Source organism: Panthera tigris, chromosome E3 (genome assembly GCF_018350195.1).
Source record: "Panthera tigris isolate Pti1 chromosome E3, P.tigris_Pti1_mat1.1, whole genome shotgun sequence".
Taxonomy (NCBI): Eukaryota; Metazoa; Chordata; class Mammalia; order Carnivora; family Felidae; genus Panthera; species Panthera tigris.
This window is the reverse complement of record NC_056675.1, coordinates 6,193,090-6,215,173: the sequence shown is the minus strand read 5'-3', so window position 1 is coordinate 6,215,173 and position 22,084 is coordinate 6,193,090. Positions and strand designations below refer to the sequence as shown.

General features: G+C 47.3%; 1 protein-coding gene, 1 long non-coding RNA gene and 1 other non-coding gene across 14 annotated transcripts in view; all 3 read right to left on the bottom strand.

Moving 5' to 3' along the window:
* LOC122234493 overlaps nucleotides 1-3,201 on the bottom strand; it is a 38,955-nt gene extending 35,754 nt beyond the window's left edge. For all 3 annotated transcript variants that reach the window (XR_006212255.1, XR_006212254.1, XR_006212256.1), the window contains exons 1-2: nucleotides 2,516-3,201; nucleotides 1,469-1,940 (exon numbers count right to left, since the gene is read on the bottom strand). This is a non-coding gene — a long non-coding RNA (uncharacterized LOC122234493). The remainder of the gene's footprint in view (nucleotides 1-1,468; nucleotides 1,941-2,515) is intronic.
* A 6,294-nt stretch (nucleotides 3,202-9,495) lies between these two features.
* LOC122234788 lies at nucleotides 9,496-9,597 on the bottom strand. Its single transcript, XR_006212740.1, has one exon. It is a non-coding gene; the product is annotated as a U6 spliceosomal RNA (small nuclear RNA).
* A 5,668-nt stretch (nucleotides 9,598-15,265) lies between these two features.
* Nucleotides 15,266-22,084, bottom strand: part of LOC102948714 (transformation/transcription domain associated protein) — a 114,161-nt gene continuing 107,342 nt past the window's right edge. For all 10 annotated transcript variants that reach the window (XM_042970831.1, XM_042970833.1, XM_042970830.1 and 7 more), the window contains exons 69-71: nucleotides 18,614-18,817; nucleotides 18,333-18,527; nucleotides 15,266-16,358 (exon numbers count right to left, since the gene is read on the bottom strand). In XM_042970831.1, the coding sequence (XP_042826765.1) occupies nucleotides 16,074-16,358; nucleotides 18,333-18,527; nucleotides 18,614-18,817 (684 nt within the window). In that variant the 3' untranslated portion in view covers nucleotides 15,266-16,073. The remainder of the gene's footprint in view (nucleotides 16,359-18,332; nucleotides 18,528-18,613; nucleotides 18,818-22,084) is intronic.

Sequence of the window (22,084 nt, the reverse complement as noted above, 5' to 3'; positions counted from 1 at the left end):
TTTTTTGTCCCTCACTTCCTCCACTGCTGCCTTTTGCATTTGATTTTTTATAGTGACATTTTGATTCTCTTCTCATTTCCTTTTGTGTATATTCTATAGATATTTTCTTCGTGGTTACCACAGGGATGACACTTAACATCCTAATGTTACAACAACCTAATTTATGCCAACTTAAATAGCACATAAAACTCCCTGATCCTGAATGGCTCCGTCTCCCCCTTCTGTTACTGATGTCACAAATTACATCTGTTTATAGTTAGGTTTTGTAATGCATGTGCCTTTTAAATCCTGTAGAAAATAAGTGGACTTAACAAACCGAAATTATAATAATAGCTTTTATAACTGCCCATGTATTTACTTTTACTGGAGAGTCTGATTTCTGCTTACAGCTTTGACTTACTGTATCCTTTCATCTCAAATGGAAGGGCCTCCTTTAGCATTGTTTGTAAGCAGTTCTGTTGGTAACAAACTCCCTCACTTTTGAAGAGCAATTTTGCTGGATATAGAATTCTGGCACCTTCTTTCATCAATTTGAATAAATCAACCCTCTGCTTTCTGACCTTCAAGGTCTGATGAGGAATCTGCTCATCTTATGTGGATTCCTTGTATGAGAAAAGTCACCTCTCTTGCTGCTTTCAAGATTCTTTGGTATGTCCTTGAATGTGTTCTATCTGGAGTTTATCCAACTTCTTATAGTTGTAGATTCATATCTTTCATCAAACTGAGAAGGTTTTTGGTCATTGTTTCTTCAAATATTCTTTTGACTCCTTTCTTACTCTCTGTTCTTTTGGGATTCCCACCATCTATGTTTTTCTATTTAATGGTGTCCCATGGGACTCTGGTTCTGTGCACTTTTTTTCTCAGTTTCAATTGTCCTATCTTTAAATTCATTGATTCTTTCTTCTGCTTTAAATGTGTTTTTGAACTCCCCTAGGGGATTTTTCATTTTAGTTATTGCACCTTGCAGTGCTGGAATTTTCTTTTGGTTCCTTTGTATAACTTCTGTATCTATTGACAATTTTTTATTCTTTTTCAAGTTGGCTCCATGCCCAGCACGGAGCCCAGTGCAGGGCTTAAACTCAAGATCCTGAGATCAAGGCCTGAGCTGAGATCAAGAGTTGGACGCTTAACTGACTAAGCCACCCAAGCACCCCGATATTATTTTTGGCCACATAACAGCTCACCTGTCTTACCTGATGGTCAGAAACAGATGGATAGATACAAAATGCCCTCAAGAGGCAGAATGGCAAGACATGGGATTGAATCCTGGCTTTGTAATTTGACCTTGAACGTGTTACCTACCCTGTGCCTTGGTTTACTCATTTGTCAAATGGGGAAAACATCATCTTTCTCCCAGGGGTAGTGCACCATTGAAATATGTTGCACACAGACAAGCTCTGTCATAACGGATCATACTGTTCTGTCATAATGTTCATGTGAAGCAACGCTTTCCACATGAGAGTCTTACCTTTCTGCATCTTGCTCCCCTCGCGCACCTTGGGCACAGGATGGCCGGCTGCTGCTGCTTCTCCCCATCTGGCCAGGAGCTGTCCTGGGAACCTGGGCAGCTGCTGACAGAAAAAACAGCTCCCCAGGGGATGCAGAGAACTCTGGCAAGGGCTCCCTGCCCCCCAGTGCGCCGGATGGGAACCAGAGTCTCCAACCATCTTTCGGGGCCCTGGGCCAGGAGATGGAAGGATTAGGAGGGGTTGGGAGAGTCTTGAGTTTGAATCCTGCTCCAGTTCATAACCATATGACGTTGGGGGGATTACTTAATTCTTGAGCCTCCGAAAGAGCAACACAGAGGATTCTCAAAACGTTGACAAATGACTCGGGTAAGGTGATGCTGTGTCAGAAGAGTCCTTCCGTCTGAGGATGGTGATGTCCAAGAGGGGCCTGCAGGAGGCTTCTGGGCCCCTGGAGATGCACGGTTCCTTGGTCTGGGTGGTGGTGAGGGAGTGATTACAGATGTTAAGAGTCAAGTTGTTTGCTTAGTGAAACAGGACGGGCCCACCCTCAAACCTGCAGCCACAGCCTGTCAGAAGAGACCCCTGAGGGGCATCTGCCCTGTTCCTCCTGGAAGAGACCTCCTGGTCTCCACACAAGGGCTGGGACCCCAGATCCAAACCGCCTCAAGCCCTGGACAGAGGAGCAGTGCCGGGTGACCTGGGGAAGACTCTGTGCCCGCATATGGTCTAGAAACCCCACCCCACCATTCTTTCATTTTCTGTACGGGGCTGTGCAAGCTCCCCAGCTGACACTCGCCCCGTCAGCTGCCCTCCCTGGGAGCCCTTCTCCGCGCCAGCAGCTGATTGCACCCCAGCGGCCTTCCCACGGCTGTGCTCTCTGCCACCAGGTGACCTTTGAGCTGGGTGGGGGGGGGGGGGGGGGGGGGGGAGGGGTGCCTGGACGCAGGGGCGGGCCGGACGCAGGCCTGTCCAAGTATCTGCACCTCCCCAAGACCACCCCAATGCCCCTGTACTGCCCTCTTCCTTTTGCCCCCTTTTCCACTCACCACACGCAGAGGAGCTGTGAAAATGTCACCGCAGGGCACCCTCTCTGTTCCCACGGAAATGGAAGGATGTGGGGCGGACTCGCCTGTGGCCTGGCAGCTCAGCCAGGGAGACTCTGCTTCCTCTCAGGGAACCTGCATGGAGCTGCTTGGGGGCTGGCCAGGGCTCAGCCTCCCGGGACCCAGATGCCCAGCGCCAGCCGTCCGGCCCCCGGGAGGAGCACTTGGCCCCCCTGGAGTCCCATTGTGACATCAGCATCAAGGACTTGTGGGGTGGGTTCAGAATCAGGTTTCCTTGCTCACAGCCAGACCTCACATTCCTGAGACATGAACACCGAATATCCCTCTGGCTTTTAAGGGACCGTAGTGCAGTCACTTGTGTGGGACCCTCCAGAACCCCTTCCACAAGCCTCTCAATTCAAAGCCAGACCCAAACCAGGAGGGGCCCGTGAGCAGGAGTCTTCTGTGCACACTGCAGGGCAGGTAGGGCCTTGGGCCCCAGAATGATGCAGGGAAGGAAGGGTGCTGGCCTGGCTGGCACGCCAGCCCCCGCGGCTCACAGGCTCATGTGATAAGACACACGTGTCCTGAGCCCTTGGGCTGATGGGTAGGGCCGGGGTGACCCGAACTCCAGGAACCACCTGTGGCCCCCGGGGCCCTGTCCACCTGCCCCAGGGGTTCCTCTATGCTGTGGGTGCCGGGGGAGCACCCGGTGGCCTCCCGACGGCTGCAGTGCTTGTTGCCATGCTGGTCATGGTGCCCAGTGGTGACACGGTGGCAGGGGACCCGAGACGGATCACTGGGGGAGATGGCCACAGTGAGGGTCATACTTGATTGTTCATCACGGAACGCCTGCTCTGTGTAGACAGGACAAGGTGCCCTCCCCGGAGGAGCTCAGCTTTACACCCAAAGAGTCTAGAGGCCTTGGAACAAAGTTAATGGAAGCCAGATGACCAGAAGAGAAATCAAGAAAAATGAATCAAATCTGGAGGCCATTCATAAAGATCTGGAAAGCTCCCACTCTGTACTTGGGCTTCATGTCAAGTTTCAGAGGTGAACTGAGCAAAGAGAAATCTCAGCATGTGGAACAACGGAGCCGTCAGTCGTTGGAAGACGCCCCCAAACACACCCAGTGGCGAGGGGACTCCAACCAAAACGGCCTCCAAAAGCCAGCAGAGGAATGAGCCCCAGGAACGCCCGGATTCAGCAGTGTCCTCTCCAAGGAAGCAGAAAGCCTCTTTCAGAAGCAGGAGAGGGGCTGGAAGAGACAAGGGTCAGCACATCGAACGAAGAGTCAGACAAACCCAGAGGGTTCACGGGCCCGGAGTCCGGTTCAGTTCCCCCAGTGACACTGGCCACCCCCAGCCTGTCCTGCAGCTCAGCCCCAGGAAGTCTTGGCCAGTGTCATGGAGAGGACACGGAGGGAGGGGGGCGCGGGTGGGACGGCTCCTTCGGGACCTGGAAAGCCCACAGAAGGCAGGTCACGAGGGGTTTGGAAGAAACTGACCGATGCGGCTCAGTGAGATGCTTTCACAAGCCTTGAGAAAAGACAAAACCACGTGTGTGTTAGAGTAGCAAGGAAAGATAAAACCACCAGTGCTCTTACAGGTCACATTTAAACTCCCCAGGGAGGGACGCCTGGTGTGGCTCAGTTGGTTAAGCGTCAGACTCTTGGTTTCAGCTCGGGTCATGATCTTACGGTTCGTGAGTTTGAGCCCCGCACCGGGCTCTGCGCTGACAGCGTGGAGCCTGCTTGGGATTCTCTCTCTCTCTGCCCCTCCACTTGCTTGCGGTCTCTCTCAAAAATAAAGTTAAAAAAATCTTTAAATCCCCAGAGAATGCTTCACTGTAGTCACACACACGAAAACACGGTGATGGATACACACATCAAATCATTATGTCGCATGCCTTGAATGAATACAATGTTCTGTGTCAGTCGGGTCTCAATAAAATTGGAAAAAATGAAAATTCATAAACTTGCATAAAAAAGTTCACAATCATTTAAAAATGTGTCAATAATAACTCACATATGAGAGTTATAGGATCTTCTGGGGTTGAAACAATATTTTTTTTGTGGAAGTATAGTTGACACAATATTACATTAGTTTGAGGTATACAACGTAGGAACTCGATAACTCTAGACGTCATGCCGTGCTCCCAAGTGTGGTTACCACCTGTCATCATATGACGCGATCACAGCACCACTGACTATACTCCCTGTGCTGTGCCTTTCATCCCTGTGACTTACTCATTCCATAGGCGGGAGCCTGTACCTCCGAGCTCTCCCCTTCGCCCATTTTGCCCATCCCCCGTCCCCAGGGTTTGAAAAATATTCAAAATGGGCTTGGTGTTTACCTGATGGGGCTGGTGTAGTCCAAATCACTGCTTCTAGAGGAACCAGGTTCTAATTCTAGAGACAGAGAACTTACATTAACTCATGATCACCTAAGAAAGCTTGTGCTGGGCATAGAACCTGGATGCCAAAAACTTCCCATTTTCAGGGCACCTGGGTGGTGAAGCGTCGGACTTCAGCTCTAGTCTCATGATCTCGCGGTTGGTGGGTTTGAGCCCCACCTCGGGCTCTGTGCTGATAACTCAGAGCCTGGAGCCTGCTTCAGATTCTGTGTTTCCTTCTCTCTCTGTCCCTCCCCTGCTCACACTCTCTCCCTCTCTCTTTCAAAAAGAAACATTAAATTTTTTTTTTAAACTTTCCATTTTCTTTTATGATTCCCTAAATAAAGTCACAGATAGTGAAAGTTAGGAGTTCCAGCAGAAACTGCAAGAAGAAATGAATCTCCACTGACCATTTAATCAAGAATGAATTCCCTGTGTAAAGAGAAAGGAGAATCTTTCTGCAGCAATTTAGAAGATCAGACACACATGTGAAGAGCTGGAACCAGGTCAAGAGACCAAAATTCTTCCGGAAACGTCAGAAATCCTCAATGGCCTCTCTCAAGGCCAGCTCATTTCCCATGAGGGAAACACAGTAATTTACAAGAAGGTGAGGCAGACTTCAGACAAAAGTTACTCAGAAGAAATGAAAAGCCTAACATATATCTCTAATGTTTCTGGCAAAGCATCTGGCAGGGGCTCATGAGGCCCAGCAGGGAATCCTCTGGAACCAGACTCCTCAGGAATAAGAAGGAACGTGGGGTTGTAAAGGTGCAGGGTCCAAGTGTAACCACGTCCCCCACAGGCTCAGGCCCGCTGGACAAGAGACCCTCCACTGAGTGCGTCATCCTCCTGAACCCAGGCCCAGACGCACAGACACTCGTCTGTCCACAACAGCTGGCTGAGATGCTGGACTTCCTTCCGACTCAGGCGTCACCCAGGAACAAGAGGTCCCAGGGACTGAGACCAAGAGCACCCGTCCTTCCCTTCGCTCAGGAAAACGAGGATCCTGCCCTCCAGGGATTCTCTCCTCCAGCGGTCTTTGCTGGCCCAACACATACTCCACAGACGATAGAAATGTCTACATCCGGTGCTGGATTCCACCTCTGTCCACACGGTCCGAGGTGGTGATTTGCCTTCTAACGCAGCAACCGGACGGTCCAGGACCTTACCTAGGTAGCTTTATCTCTGCACTCAAGTAATTTTGAATTTTTTTCTCTTTTAGCCTCCTTGCTTTTTTAGTTCAGAGAGTATATATAGTGGGGTTCAAATTAGAATCTTGATAAAATTTTTCTCAAAATAATGATTAATAACAGAAGAATATTCAAATGCGAATCTTAAAAGTTAAATGATTCCACTTCATTCTATTTGAAGGTAGTATTAATATAGAATTTTTGTTGTTACTAAGTCTGTTAAAATAATCTATAAATAAAGCACTAATTTCTAAGGCAATTTTGACCATTTTCCTCTTTCAGTTTTATCACTGTTACTTACATGATTCCATAATAGCTCAAATGATAGTGTCATAATACTAGAATTCTCAGGACAGGATTTCTAAACGTGCATTATAAATATGTGAATCCTTGGGGCGCCTGGGTGGCTCAGTCAGTTAAGTGTCTGACTTTGGCTCACATCACGATCTCACGGTTAGTGAGTTCGAGCCCCATGTTGGGCTCTGTGCTGACAGCTCGGAGCCTGGAGCCTGTTTCGGATTCTGTGTCTCCCTCTCTCTCTGACCCTCCCCTGCTCATGCTCTGTCTCTCTGTGTCTCAAAAATAAATAAATGTTAAAAATAAAATAAAATAAAAAAATAAAATAAAAGTAACAAATTTAAATGAAAGGCCTAGAGAGTGACGTCAGCAAGATGGAGGATTAGAAAGCTCCGGGCCCGTCCCCCCCCCGCCCCCCGACATGTGACAAAGAACCAGAGACCAGCTGAAATACCTTTGCGGGAGCTCTGGGAATCTACAGCAAGTAAGCAAATGCCCAGCCAAGAAAAAGCTACATTCAAAATGATAGAACATTTCAAGGTGTTTTCACGCGCCCTTTCCCCACGTGCTCCCTGGTGTGGCACAGCACGATTTGGGGGAAGTGGCAGCCAGGTCCTGGGTCCCCCTTTTTTACAAACCAGAGAGCAAAGCAGCCTGTCAAGGGTTGTCTGAGGGGCTGATCTTTGGGTCCCTTAACTTGGAGCCCAGTCAAAAGCAGCACAGCTCAAATCTCAGAGCAGAGGAAGCAGCAAGCAGCAGCAGGCATGGCCTGTGGAACCCACAACAGGACCGTCTGCAGACACCCGGCACAAGGTTACTGATTGAGGAACACGATAGGGCACCTGAGGCTCGAGAAGACAGGGGTGGCACTCTCAGGAACATGAAGTCATTCGCTGATTCATTGATTCATTCATTGACTGACTGACTGATTGATCCATTCGTTGTTTAAAGTCCAGCATGGTACCCAATGCAGGGCTTGAACTCATGACCCTGAGATCAAGACCTGAGCTGAGATCAAGTCAGATGCCTAACTGACTGACCATCCAGGCACCTCTGGGAAATTAAGGCATTTAAAAGCAGCCAGGCATCCAGGAAGGATTAGGCACACACACAGGCCCCGGGATGATGCACACCCAGATAAAACCCACACCTTTAAGCCCTCATGTTGTGCTGAACAGCAAAAGTCTTCCTCTGCACAGAACCAGTCTCTGAAAACTGGGACATGTTTCAAATGCCCAATTTTCAACAAAATATCACAAGGCAGAAATAAACCATGCTTCAAATGAAGGAAAAAAACCCAAAGACCCAGAAATGGTTCTTGAAGAAACAGTACAAGACAAAGGCTTAACATTAGCTTACGAACATAGGCTTCTAAGACAAAGACTATAAAGCAACTGTCTTAAAAATGCTCAAAGAGCTAAAGGGAAACATGGGCAAAGAAGCAGTGGAAATCAGGAGAATAGTAGATGAACAAAAATTCTGGAGCTGAAAAATATAGTAAGTAAACTGAAAAAAATCCATTAGAGGGTTCACTGGCAGACTTGAACAGGCAGAGGAAAGATTCTGTGAACTTGGGAGACAGGTCATTTGAAATCACTGACTCAGAGAAGCAGAAAGAAACAGAATGAAGAAAAGTGAAGAAAGGCTAAGCGTTAAGCGTTGTCTAGCATACCATCAAGGGGGCCAAAATGGGCACTATGAGAATCCCAGAAGGAGAGGAGAGAGAGAAAGAGAGAATTATTTGAAGAAATAATGGCTGAAAACTTCCCAAATTTGAGGACAGACATGGATGTATAAATCCAAGAGGCTCAAGGACTGTAAGGAGGATAAACCCAAAGACACCTATACTGGGGCACATTATAATTAAACTGTTGAAAACCAAAGACCTAATCTTCCAAAGCAGCAAGGGTGGCTCACCGTGTATGAGAGATCCCTAACAAAATGATCAGCAGACTTCCTAGCAGAAACCATGGAGACTGGAAGAGTGGTATGATTAAAGTGCTGAGAGAAAAACAAAAACAAAAACAAACAAGCTGCCAGCCAAATTTTCTATATCCAGCAAAACTTCACAAAATGAGGAAGAAATTAAAACATTTCCGGATAAATAAAAGCCAGAGGAATTCATCACCACTAGAGATGCCCTATAAGAAACAGCATAGGCCTTCATGTTGGAATGAAAGGGTGCTAGACAGTAATCAAAGCCATACGAACATATAAAGTTCTCTAGTAATGGTTAAATACATGGGCAAGTATGGCGATTCGGTTTGTAACTTGACTTTTAATTTGCTACACGACTTAAAAGCCAAGTGTGTAAAACCTGTGTTTGTGGATATACAACGTTTAACGATGTGATTTGATACATCAACAACAAATGGAGGGCAGAACTATAAAAAAGTAGAGTTTTTGTATATGGTTGAAGTTGCTATCAATTCAAATGAGATTGCAATAATTTTAAGGTATTAAGTGTAATCCCCATGGTAACCACAAAGAAAATATCTGTAGGATATACACAAAAGCAAATGAGAAGGAACTAAAATGTCCCCACAGAAAAACAAAACAAACGAAAAACCAACTGAATACAAAGGAAGGCAGTAACTGGGTAAATGGGAGAAAAGCTCTAAGACACAGAAAACAAGTAACAAAATGGCAAGAGTAAGTCCTCCCTGGTCAGTAATTAGTTTAAATGTAAATGAATGAGGGGTGCCTGGGTGACTCAGTTAATCATCTGACTCATTTACAAAAATTTTTTAAAGTTTGTTTATTTATTTTGAGAGAGACGGAGACCACGTGAATGGGAGAGGGGCAGAGAGGGAGAGGGAGAGGGAGAGAATCCCAAGCGGGCTCAACACCGCCAGCACAAAGCTCAACCCAGGGCTCGAACTTATGAAACTGCAAGATCATGACCTGAGCCGAAACCAAGAGTCAGACGCCGAACCAACTGGGCCACCCCACAGTGTCTGACTCTTCACACTGGCTCGGGTCATGATCTCACGGTTGTGAGATCGAGCCCCAGACCGGGCTCTGGGCTGAGCGTGAAGCCTGCTTGAGATTCTCTCTCTCTCCCTCTCTGTCCCGCCCCCAAAATAAATAAATAGATGAATTAACTAATTTGAAAAAGTGAATGGAAACGTATCATCCTTGCACAGGGGCCACGCTAACCTTCTCTGCATCCTTCCAACTTTAGTATATGTGCTGCCGAAGCAAGTGCAAAAGTGAATGTAAACGAATTAAACTCCATGATAATAAGACAGATTGGCAGAATGGATAAAAAACCAGGATCCATCTGCACGCCGTCCACAAGACTCACTTTAGATAGAAGGACACACACGGCTTGAAAGTTAAAGGATGAAAAAGGGCATTCCACACACAACAGTAATGACAGGAGAGCAGGAGTAGCTATACTGATGTCAGACAAAATAGACTTTAAGATAGGAACTATTTCAGAGGCAGAGAAGGGCAGCATATAATGATAAAAAGGTCAATTCCCTAAGAAGACAGAACAGGTACAAACATACACGCACCAAATATCGGAGCTCCTAAACATGTGAAGCCAATATTGACAGAATCAAAGGAAGAAATAGCTCTACAGTAAGTGTGGGATATTTCCAATACTCCACTTCCAATAATACACAGAACAAGCAGACTGAAGATCAGTAATGAAAACTCTAAACCCATCATACCCAAAAGACCCCTGCAGAACACTACCCAACATAATCCTACATACAGAAAAACCTAAGAAAATACATACCAAAAAATTGTTAGAACAAAAAACAAATATATACCATCTTCCTAAGGAGCCCTTTAGGTATTTTTTATCAAATCAGCCCCCTTAACAGGGGAACAATACTACTCCTGTTGACAAAGTACGGTCTAGGGGTGCCTGGGTGGCTCAGTCGGTTAAGCACCTGAGTTCGCTCGGGTCATGATCTCACGGTTTGTGAGTTCGAGCCCCACGTCGGGCTCTGTGCTGGCAGCTCGGAGGCTGGAGCCTGCTTTGGATTCTGTGTCTCCCTCTCTCTATGCCCCTCCCTCACTCTCACTGTGTCTCTCTCAAAAATAAATAAACCCTAAAAAAAAATTAAAAAAGAAAAAAAAAGAAAGTATGGTCTAGGGGCGCTTGGCTGGTGGCTCAGTCACTGGAGCATGTGACTCTATCTTGGAGTCGTGAGTTCAAGCCCCCAGTTGGGTGTAGAGATTACTTAACGTACATACATACATAAGAATGGAAGTATGACCTAGTGTAAAAATAACGTGTTGTGACGTTAATAACGTATGTAAAAGTAAAAATTATAATATCGATAGCACAGAGAATGGAAGGGGAGAAACAGAAGTTTACTGTTGTAGGATTGCAATGTAAGCGAAGTGGTATAATATCATTTGGAAGCAGACTGTGATACATTTGAGATGAGTACAGTAACTCTAAATAATTGACTAAAAATAATGCATGTTATCCTAAAAGACGTAAAAGTTTTTGTCACCCTACATTCATGAAGTGTAGGAGTAAAAATAGTCCTGAATTGTATTTGGTGTTAAGATTTTTCATCTTTTATGTATGCACGACGTAGGTTCACATGTTTTTTTTTTTTTAGACTTGTCATTCAACTTTGTAATTAAAAATAAGCTAAAGATAAGAACTATCTTACTACTATACAGAATCCTATATAATTATGACTTGTTTAGACTCATATTTCCCAAACTCTTCTGTTTTATAGACCAGTGAAATATACTGACCATAATCAGTAGGCTGGTATATATTAAAATTTTTTTTAATGTTTATTTATTTTTGACAGAGAGAGAGAGAGAGAGAGAGAGCGAGCATGAGCGGGGGAGGGGCAGAGAGAGAGGGAGACACAGAATCCGAAGCAGGCTCCAGGCTGTTAGCACAGAGCCCGACGTGGGGCTTGAACTCACAGACCATGAGACCATGACCTGAGCCGAAATCGGACGCTCAACCGACTGAGCCACTCAGGTCCCCCTAGGCTGGTATATATTTATTAATTCTTTAGTTTGTCAGAAATGACATAAAAAATTAGTAACAATTATCTTTAACACTAGCATTTCATTTCACGAGGACATTTTAACAGCACAACTTTTCACGATAAAAGACTATGGTTGATTATCCATAAGAAACCTCAACTTTGATGCATTAATTTTTCTCACTTTTCTACTGACGGGCAAAAATTCCAGCACCAACTCATAGATGTTCATAAGCTAGTGTTTGTCACCCCCTGGTTTTCACCCTTTTCTCCCCTCCAGCCCCTGTTAGCTGGTTCATTCACCAGAGGGGCCCAAGTGTCCATCAAAATACTCGTTTCCCCTCCTCAAGTGCCCCATCACCTTTGCAAGCTTATTCTCCCCCATTTAAACTAAAGCTACCTATCTTTTCAGACTTTTTACCATGTTTGTCTGGCAACTAAAACGGTTTTCCCCCTAAGAAAATTTATGCCAACACCATCTTGGAAGAAATGTCTTTTCTTCCTGATAAAAACGAACAAAAAGACTGTTGGAACTAAAAAAGCGAATTCACTGAAGCTGTAGGATACAAAGTCAACACACAAAGATCAGTTGTGTTTCTACAGGCGAACAATGAACAACCCGAAGAGAAAAGTAAGAAAACAATTCCATTTGTAGTAGCATCAAAATGAATAAAATAGGAATAAACTTAACCATGAAAACAAAACACTTATACACTCAAAACTATACAATTATAAACTGAAAGAAATTGAAGAAGACACAAAATAAATGGAAAGGCATTCAGGTTCATGGATTGGAAGACTTAATATTGCTAAGGTGTCTTTGCCATCCAGAATGATCTACAGATTCAAAGCAACTCCTACAAAAATCCAAAAATAGAAAAATCTACCCTAAAATTAATATGGAACCTCAGGGACCCCCCAACTAGCCAAAACAACCTTAAAAAAGAACAACGTTGGAGGTCTCACACTTCCTGATTTCAAAACATATGACAAGGCTGTAGCAATAATCATAGTTTGGTGTTGACATACAGACATATATAGTGGGTACGCAGCTGACTCAGTGGGAAGAATGAGACTTTTGATCTCAAGTGTTTGAGCCCCATGTTGGGTGCCGAGATTATAATCAATTAATCAATCAATCAATCCAGACATACAGACCAATGGAATAGAACACAGAACCCATAAACAAAGCCCCCTCTTATATGGTCAAATCAAGCATTCCATGGGGGAAAAGGCAGTCTTTCAACAAATGGCACTTGGAAAACTGGATATCCACATGCAAAAGAATGAGGTTGAACCCTCATGAACCCTTTATACCATATATAAAAATTAACTCACAATGGATCAGAGATTTACATGTAAGAATAAAACTGTAAGAATCTTAGGAGAAACATAGGGGAAAAAGCAGCTTTGCGACATTAGGTTCGGCAATGATTCCTTGAACATGGCACCCAAGAGCACAGGCAACAAAAGAAAACCAGATAAATCAGACTACATCAAAATTTAAAACTTCTGCATGAAGGGGCACTATCAACAAAATGAAAGGACAGCCCACAAAGTGGGAGAAAATAGTAAATCATCTATCTGATACGAGGTTAGTATCCAGCGGCACCTGGGTGGTTCAGTCTAACTCTTGATTTCAGCTCAGGTCGTGATCTCATGGTTGTGGGACTGAGCCCCACATCAGGCTCTGTGCTGACCGTGCAGAGCCTGCTTGGCATTCGCTCTCTCCCTCTCTCTCTGCCCCTTCCTTACTCCCACGCTCTCTCTCAAAATAAATATAAAAAAAGGAAGGCAGTATCCAGAACATAGAAAGAACTCCTACAACTTAAAAAAAAGACTCAAACAACACAATTAAGAAACGGACAAAAGACATGAAGAGACGTTTCTCCAAAGAAGATACACAAGTGGTCAGGAAGCTCGTGAAAAGATGCTCAGAGTCACTAGTCACAAAGGGAAATGCAAACCGAAGCCACAAAGGAGGTGGACGCCACTCTACACTGCTAGGATGGTTATTACAACAAAGGAACAAGTGTCGAGGAGGACGGGGAGAAACCGGAACCCGTGGCGAGGGTTTAAAGTGGCGCGGCGGCTACGGAAAACCATATGGCAGTCGTTCAAAAAATTAAAAACAGAATTACCGTTTGGTCCAGCAACTCCGCTTCTGTGGGTAGTCCTGGAAGACCCGAACGCCGGGGGTCCCGCAGGTATTTGCACACCGACGTTCACGGCAGCGTCATTCACAGTAACCGGAAGACGGGAGCAATCCAGGTGTCCGTAGACGGACGAACAAACAAAACACGGTATATCCACACGACGCGATATCATCCAGCCTTAGAAAGGGAGTTCTTACACCTGCCATGACACAGAAGCACCTTGATGTATATGCCGAGGGAAGGAAGCCGGGCACGGGACAAATACCACGTGGTTCTACTTACAGAAAATTCCTAGACACATCCAGAGACAGAAAGTACAAGGGTGGGGGCTGGGGGCTGGGGGTCAGTGTTTAACGGGTGCAGAGTTTCAGTTTGGCAAGATGAAGGAAGTTCTGGAGACCGCCGGTGGTGGGGGTTACACGACAATGTGAATGTGCTTTATGTCCCTGAACTGGACACTCAGAAGTGGTTAAAATGGTGAATTTTATGTTTATTTTCCGATAATTAATAAGCGGCTAATAACAGCACTTACCTTGCAATAGTGCTTGGAGAACAAGGGGCACCCGCCACATGAGGCCCCCATAAACAAGCCCATGCTCTGGCCTCCCAACTCCAGGTCCCTGATCTTTCCAGCTGGAGCTCCGCTGAGGACCACCCTCCTGCCTGTTCGAGGGCTGGCTTTCCTAGAAACCAGGGGCAGCACGGAGGGCACGGTGTCGTGAGCCTGGCACAGAACCCGGGGCCCTCAGTACACCAACTTCCCTTCTCCGAACACCATCCACACACGTCTGCAGCCACCACGCCCCCCGGCCGACCCTCCAAGGGCTACTCCCCACTCTGAGCTGGAAACCCATCCTCTGAGGGCCACCCCCTCGGGGCTCACGGACCCATCTGCCTCTGAGGACAAGCGCCCAGTGTAACGGCCCCACCTGCGGCCACCCACACAAACCGGAGCCCCCACGATCGTCTACACTTCTTACGGCACACTGGTTTACATGCCTGGGACTGGACTTCGTGGGGAGACTGCATGAAATCAGCTGCAGGCTTCCCCTCTGTGCTCGCCTGGGGACAACGGGGCACAACGAGGAGTAAAAGAAAGGTGATGCCTGGGAAGGGCTTGGAGTTCTGGCCCTGGAAGGGGTCTTGCTGACCAGACCCTGACTTGGGTGAAGCTGTCCTCACAGCAGACGAAGCGCTTCCCAATGGAGTGAGTCCTTAAAATTCAGAATCCTCATTTTACAATTAAAGCAGCAACTGCCATCCCTCCCCAGTCCTGCTTCGCCGTTTCTCATCCTCGGACATGAGTTACACCGTGTGCTCAGGAACTGCCTCCCCCTCCATTCTGCACCGTCCACCCCACCCACAGGATGAAGGATGCACAGGGGGAAGGACACCACGCTGGTGGGGTGGGGCCGCCTCCCCCCTGCGTACACAGGTCCCTTGGCAGCCGCCCTGAGGTGGGGAAACCAAGCCGAAAGGGACCAGATTCCCAGACATGTCTCACACCGTCAGAGTCAGGACCAGCCTCATCGCCATCACAGAAGACGCTGAGCGTGGGTCCGGACCCCCAAGTTCCAAGCCAAGACCCCCTCCCAGGCGTCACCTGTCTGTCCATCCCCAGGAAGCCACCCTGAAGCACGGCTGTGTTGGCCCAGGGGGCTCGGTCCCCGAGGGGCTGAGGGACACTCAGGCAGAGGAAACAAGCATTTCCATACATGTAAGAGCAGACACATCCTTTTATAAAATATTTATTCTAAAAAAAAAAAAAAATCACACTGTACAAATTTAGATAGAACATTCTCAATGCTCATATTTATAAAAATGTGAACATGACAGACTGGAGTGAACGGACAAACTTTTCTTGCTGTTTCTTTTTAAATTAGGAAGGAAAAGGTTTTTTTCCTGGTACAATGATAGTAAATGTCAAGAAGGCGTCCGAAGAGCCAGCCGATGAAAAGCCTCAGATTCACCTGCCGCCCCCGGGGCTCAGTTTTCTCCCGGCGGGATCTGAATCCACCGCGTGAGGAACGGCGTCCCCGCAGGGTGACGAGGCCGTGCTGACCCACATCCAACGCGCAAGGAGATCCCGGAGCCAGTTACGTACAGCATAAAAGTCTGTGCTTAGAGAAAAACCAGCTCAACTTGTTCATAATTTCCTGTTTCTCTAACAAAGTGGGTTTTCTGTACACTTGTTACAAAGGTCTGTACAAAAGCACAAGGCTCCTGTGAGGTGTCATTTCTGAGTTAAAAACGGACAATATAGAATTGTCTCCTACAGTTCCATCTGTACGTTCACACGCAGGAAGGAGTACGATAAAAAAGGTTTCACAAAGAAATTCCAGACCGGAGAGTCCTGATTCCTGCAAGGGAATTTTAAAAGCCTAGACGTTTCCGCTCTGCCGCCGTAACAGGCAGCTCCTCTAGAACTCCATTTACCCGCGTTTGCACACGCGCTGTCGGGGCCTCCGTGAACACGGCGGGTGAAGCAGAGAGGAGGCCCAGCAGCCGGCGGGCGTGCTTCCCATTCTGGGCGGCAGGGCGGGCGCGCTCACAGCCACGGGTGCCAGGCGGGGTCCATGCGGCACAGGTTGTCCAGGCTGTTTGCAGCGGCCACCAGGGTGTTCACTTTGCTCTCCCCGCCTTCGAACTGGGCCAAGTTGTGCAGGCGGGTCATGATGGCGGTGACGGCCTTCTGCACCAGGGAGACCAGCTGCTGGCTGTCCATGTTCTCGGGCTGGCCGGCGGCCGAGAGAGGAGAAGAGGTGTCCTCCTGCGTTTTTTTGTGCCAAGCAATGATCTCGTCCCTAAGCACGGTTTTCAGGATGCCATCCACCTGTGCCAAGAGAGAATGAGATGATCCTGGATTAACCAGGAGCGACCCAGAGGGGCAGCTCCCTAAGGAGACGGAGCCCGAGCACAGTGAGCCGTCGCGGCCCGTCAGCCCCAGCACCCGGGCCGCGGTGTGTGCCTGGCGGATGCGTGGGGCTGGCCCCCAGGGGTACAAACCACCTCCTCACTTAGAGCAGCGAGGGCCCAAAGGCACAGGGTTTGGTCTGGTCTTCTGCAAAGCCGGAGCACATGTGTCCAGGGGCACCTGCTGCTGTCACGCTGCTTCCTGGTGCCGAGCGTTTAAATGAGCACCTGCACACCTGACAGGGGCTTGGTTGGGCAGTCCCGTTCCCAGCACCGCAGCTTAGAGTGAACACCCCTTGCCCTTATGGAGGCTCTGGTACTAACAGAGAAATGTTCAACATGCCCGGTGGTGACGGGCACTGTGCAGAAACAGCAGGTAAGGCGGGCTCAGAGGGGTTTGCGGGGGGTGGGGCTGGTGACAAGATCACATTTGGGTGGAGACAGGAAGGAATCAAGTGCGTGTCACAGGACATGTGTCTCACGTCAAGGAGGGCCATCCCCGGGCCTCCGCGGGGCCACGGCACAGACTCAGGTTCTAGCCCCAGCTCCACCTTCTTGCCTGGGTGACCTTGATCGATTTACTTAGCCCTCTGTGTCTCAATTTCCCTGTTTATATACTGGGCATAGTAAGAGAGCCTCCCAGATGTGTTTTTAAAAGACACTCCTGTACAAAATGGTCTATGTTTTAGTGAACTTAAAAGCATCCTCTACATTTAGGCTGTTAAGAAATCTGGGTCCAGAGTTTGGAGAAGGTGGCCCGACTCCTCCTCATCTTGGCCAGGCCCATCTACACAAGGAACGATGCACGGTGCTACTCCACATTGTACCAGGCCCGTGAGAAATGGGTAGTGCTTCCTTCTTTGTTCTCTTTTAAGGTTTTCAAAGTAAATGCCAGTGTAAGGACTGCCCTATGATGTTTCCAGAAGTGTAACGTTTCTAAGTGAGGACTTCCTGTTCCAAGCCTTATGCCCCAGCTAAGTGATGGTCACAGCACAGACCGCTCACTCGTGGAAGAGCCACAGGGCCGCTTTTCCTCCTATTCGTACTCCTGTTCCAGGAAGCACTCCTCGCTAACAGACAAGCGAGCACTGAAAGCACAAGATGTGTTTGATGTAAAGTCTGTCTTCACAGTTAAGCATTTAGCTGACAATCTTACAACTGTCCTGAGCAAATTTTTTGGAAAAGCAACTGGTATCTGCAGGCGTCTCTAGACACAAACTGCTCATCTGTGGGGAAAAAAGGTACAACCGGTCTCCTAAGTTAGAAGAAAAATAAGTTGCGTTCAGCCCCCAACCGTGAGGAGAGAATAACTGCAGTGGTGAAGACGGGCTTGGAGTCAGTGGGAACTGGATTCGAATCCCAGTCTGCCTTCTGCCGGCGGCACGAGCTCTGAGCTGCCCACCTTGCCCGCCAGCTGGACAACCGCTGGGAGAGTCTGAGGAGAGGCTGCCGAAGCAGCCGGTGCGGTGCTGGGCAGGGACGGCGCCGAGAGGAGGGCAGCGCCATCCCACACCCGCCTGCGGCCGGGGCATGTCCTACCGCCACGACTGTCCTCTAGGACCCATAACCGCGGTGCCAGGAAGGCGGCACAACCCTACAGACAGTATTTCTGCCCTTTTAGAGAAGAAAGATCTACACAAACACAACGGATACCAAATGGAATAAACGAAACCGGCAAGCAACAGTGATAGTTGGGAAAATGATCAGTAGAGGCTTCTGACTCCTTTTTGTAAGTGCTTTGAGACAGCAAAAACTTGAAACGCTTTTTCCAAAATGCAGAAGCTTTAACTGTGCAGCCACAACACTCTCCCTCCGTACTGGCAGACCAGCAGCTGTGAGGCCGCGCGCACCCAAGTGACCCCAGCCGCGTGCCACACCAGCCACCGTGGCCTACCTTGAAGTTGGGCTGGGCGAAGCACCGGGCGACAGCGATCATGGAGGCTGTCAATGGGCCGGAGACGCCGATGGTGGTCAGAAACTCGGAAATGTTGGGGGTGAGGCGGAAAGGGACGGGACGGTTGGCATCTAAGTCCCCGGTCGCGTCGTTTATATCAAATCGGAAATAGGCCACGTTCAGTTTGCCGGTGTCCTAAACACCAGAAGGAGACACTTGTGGAACTGAAACCACACAGCAGAGGGGTCTGGGGAGAGGCGCCGTCTCCTCACACCCTTTACCTGAGCGATCTGTAACATCTCGGGGTTGAGTCTATTTAAATGCAAGACGAACTCTGCAAAGCCAATCAGGGCGAGCTGGATGGTGAACATCTTCCGGAACGTCCAGTAGTCCGTGGCGTTGGGGAACGTGTGCAGAGCCCACTCCTTGAGCATGCTGCGTGGTACCATGTTACTCTGAACCTCCTTGAGGATGTCTCGGAGGACCTGCAAGGATAGATCACCCCATGATACCTCCCTCCAATTCGCTCGTTTTTTTTTCCCCAAAAGGAAAACTCTCCAATTGTAGTTTTGTACTTACTTGGCACCAACAGAATGAATTCTATTGAGAAATACGTATGTGATGTTGTCTGACTAAATACAGGGATGTCAATTTCCCTCTAGGGCTCCACACCGTATGCTCAAACCAACACCACTGCCATCTGAACAAAAGCCTTAAGAGCATGATGCGTGATATCTGTCCTGCCAAGAATTTAGGCAAAATCTGAATACCGTAACCTGCTAACCAGAGAAAACGCTACGCCGGTTAACAAAAAGAACAAATAGTTGGATGACAACAATTCACACCTTAGACTATTAAAGACGAAAGGTGTGTAACTGAAGGAGCTAGTCTATCAAAGTAGAGCAGGTGTTACACGACACTTTAAAGTGAATTCTGTGCTGGAGGACTCACAACACTATTTCAAACACCACTGATTCAGAGACAGTCTCAGTAAAAAGTCTGCCGAGTTAATTCCATTCTTGTTAGACCAAATGGTAAAGGCACAGGTCTGTTCTGGGCTAAGTCCTACCCATGGGCTCTGACTAGCCACTAAAATGCAGGCCCTAAGCAACCAAGAACCACAAAGACCATCGAGAACATTAGCAAACATCAGAAACTTAAAAAAAAAAAACAAAAAACAAACCCTTATATATACCTTGGAAAACTTTTTTAATCTTTCTTTTTTTTAAACGTTTATTTATTTTTGAGACACAGCGAATACAGCATGAATGGGGGAGGGTCAGAGAGAGAGGGAAACACAGAATCCGAAGCAGGCTCTGAGCTGTCAGCACAAAGCCTGACGCGGGGCTCGAACTCACGGACTGTGAGATCATGACCTGAGCCGAAGTCGGACGTTTAACCGACTGAGCCATCCAGGCGCCCCTGGAAAACTTTTTTAAATTCTGGAAATTAAAGGCTTATTACAACAATCTGAGTAGCTTTTACTCAAGGGAAAAAAAAGGCTGAATCTTGTTGACAGTGATCTTTGTGGCAGTTTAATTATACCATTCCCATCTACCCAGCTCCACAGTGGCTTTGCGACCATGACAGCTGTAGAAACCAGCAGCCTAACAGCCAGGAGTGGGCAAAATGCGTTCAAAAACCTCATCTCCAGAGAAGTGTCACTATTTGACTTATCTGGCAGCTTCCTGTGGGTGGGGGGTGGGGCTGGGGGGAGGGGGAAGCCCCATTTATTGGGCTTGTGTCTGAGCGAACTTCGAGTTCAGCCAGCGAGGAGCACCCTATCCGACAGGTGTTTGCTGAAAGCAGTCAGTGACGACCACGTCACCCTGCAGATGCCCAAGGCAGCGATACCAGCTGCAGCACAGAAGATGATGGCAGACAAGAGGAAGAGTGAGGGAGTAAGATGACCACAGGAGGCTTCGAAAAGCTTCGATATATTCTTGAGAATCTAGAAGGTCACTAGAAGGTCACGAAAAACCTCAGAAAGCCCAATGCTTCCACTTCTGGTTGACCTTGATCTGCACAAACAGGAAGTAGAAGCTAAGGCAGAACATAAACTACTTGGCCAAGTGGAAGGCATGCCCCTCCCCCCATAGAGGCCCTCAAAAAAGGCGGAAGGAAGACTTATTGGTTTAAGCATTTAAGCATTTAAGAAAATCTGTCAAATCATTAGCTAAATGAGCAGAGACTTCAATGGCTGCATATGGCAAAAACAGAGAATTTACAAATCAGTCCAGGAAAGTCACTAAGCAAACAACAACAATAACAAACCTTAGGGAAAAGGATCTGATTTCTGGAGTTAACATATATTATTAAAAATGTCCAGTTTTCAGCAAAAACGAGATAAATGAAGGCTCAGGAAAACATAGCCAATACACAGGAAATAAAGTGAAACCACTCGTATCAAGTCACTTGCATCCAGAACATACAAAGAATTCTCAGCATCAAAAACAAAAAAACAAATCATACAATTTAAAAATAAGCAGAGGGCTTTAATAAACATTTCCCCAAAGAAAATATGCAAACAGCCAATTAGCACACGAAAAGTTGCTCAACATCACTTGTTATCAACCAAAATGAATGAGAATGACGATAAGAAAAAGAGATAATAACTGTAGGCAAGAATGCAGGGAAAAGAGAACCCTCATACGCTGCAATCACCTGGGAAAATAGTCTGGGAGTTCATGTAATGTTAGACATAAACCTTACCACGTGACCAATCAATTCTACTCCTAGGTATGTATCGAAGAGAAATGAAAACATATGTCCGTGTAAAAATATATACACAAATGCTTACAGTCCTTAGCACGGGCCATAAGTCAAAAAGTATCAACAATCCAAAAGTCTACCAACTGATGAACGGATCAATTACATGTGATATAGTCATACAAGGGACTATTATTAAGCAATAGAAAGGAACAAACTACTGATACCGAAGCAGGGTTCAATTTCACCACTACGGGATCATGACCTGAGGCGAAATCAAAAGTCAGGTGCTTAACCAACTGAGCCACCCAGGCGCCCCTCAACTGTTTTAAAGACAGATTGTGGTCATGACTGCACAACTCTGTGAATATGCCGGAAACACTGAATCGAACATTTTAAAGGGTGAATGTTCAGGGGCGCCTGGGTGGCTCAATCAGTTGAGTGTCTGACTTGATTTTGGCTCAGGTCATGATCTCATCGTTCCTGGGATCAAGCCCTGGGTCTGGCTCTGTGCTGACAGCACAGAGACTGCTTGGGATTCTCTGTCCTCCTCCCCTACTCACATGTGCTCTCTTGCTCTCTCTCAGAATAAACAATATCACACAAATAGTTTGTAAAACACATGGAACCTCATGTAAATATGTATTTGCAGATAGAGATCACCAGTTTCCATAATGTCAAAGACAAATAAATGCAGTCTTAAGAATAGAATCCATGCATCTTGCACAAACACCTCAGTACTGTCCTTGGTCCACAGAGTGACCAGGCAGTCACCTACACCCTGATGAAGCCCTGACACCCAATTCCCAAGGGAGGCCACGAGGTCTGTCCACAGACACCCATCAACAGACAGGTTCCACTCGTTTTGCCTGCACAAAGGTAGGAGACTTGCAACAGAGCCCGAGGCCCGGACCACCTCAGGCCCTGCCTGTACCCTGAGCACTGCCCAGGCGGGTGAGGCAAGCACCCTGTGGGCTCCATCTTCCTAGAAACAGTCTTCCAGGTCCCAGGCTAACTGAAGTGAGTCCCTGGGAGGATGGAAG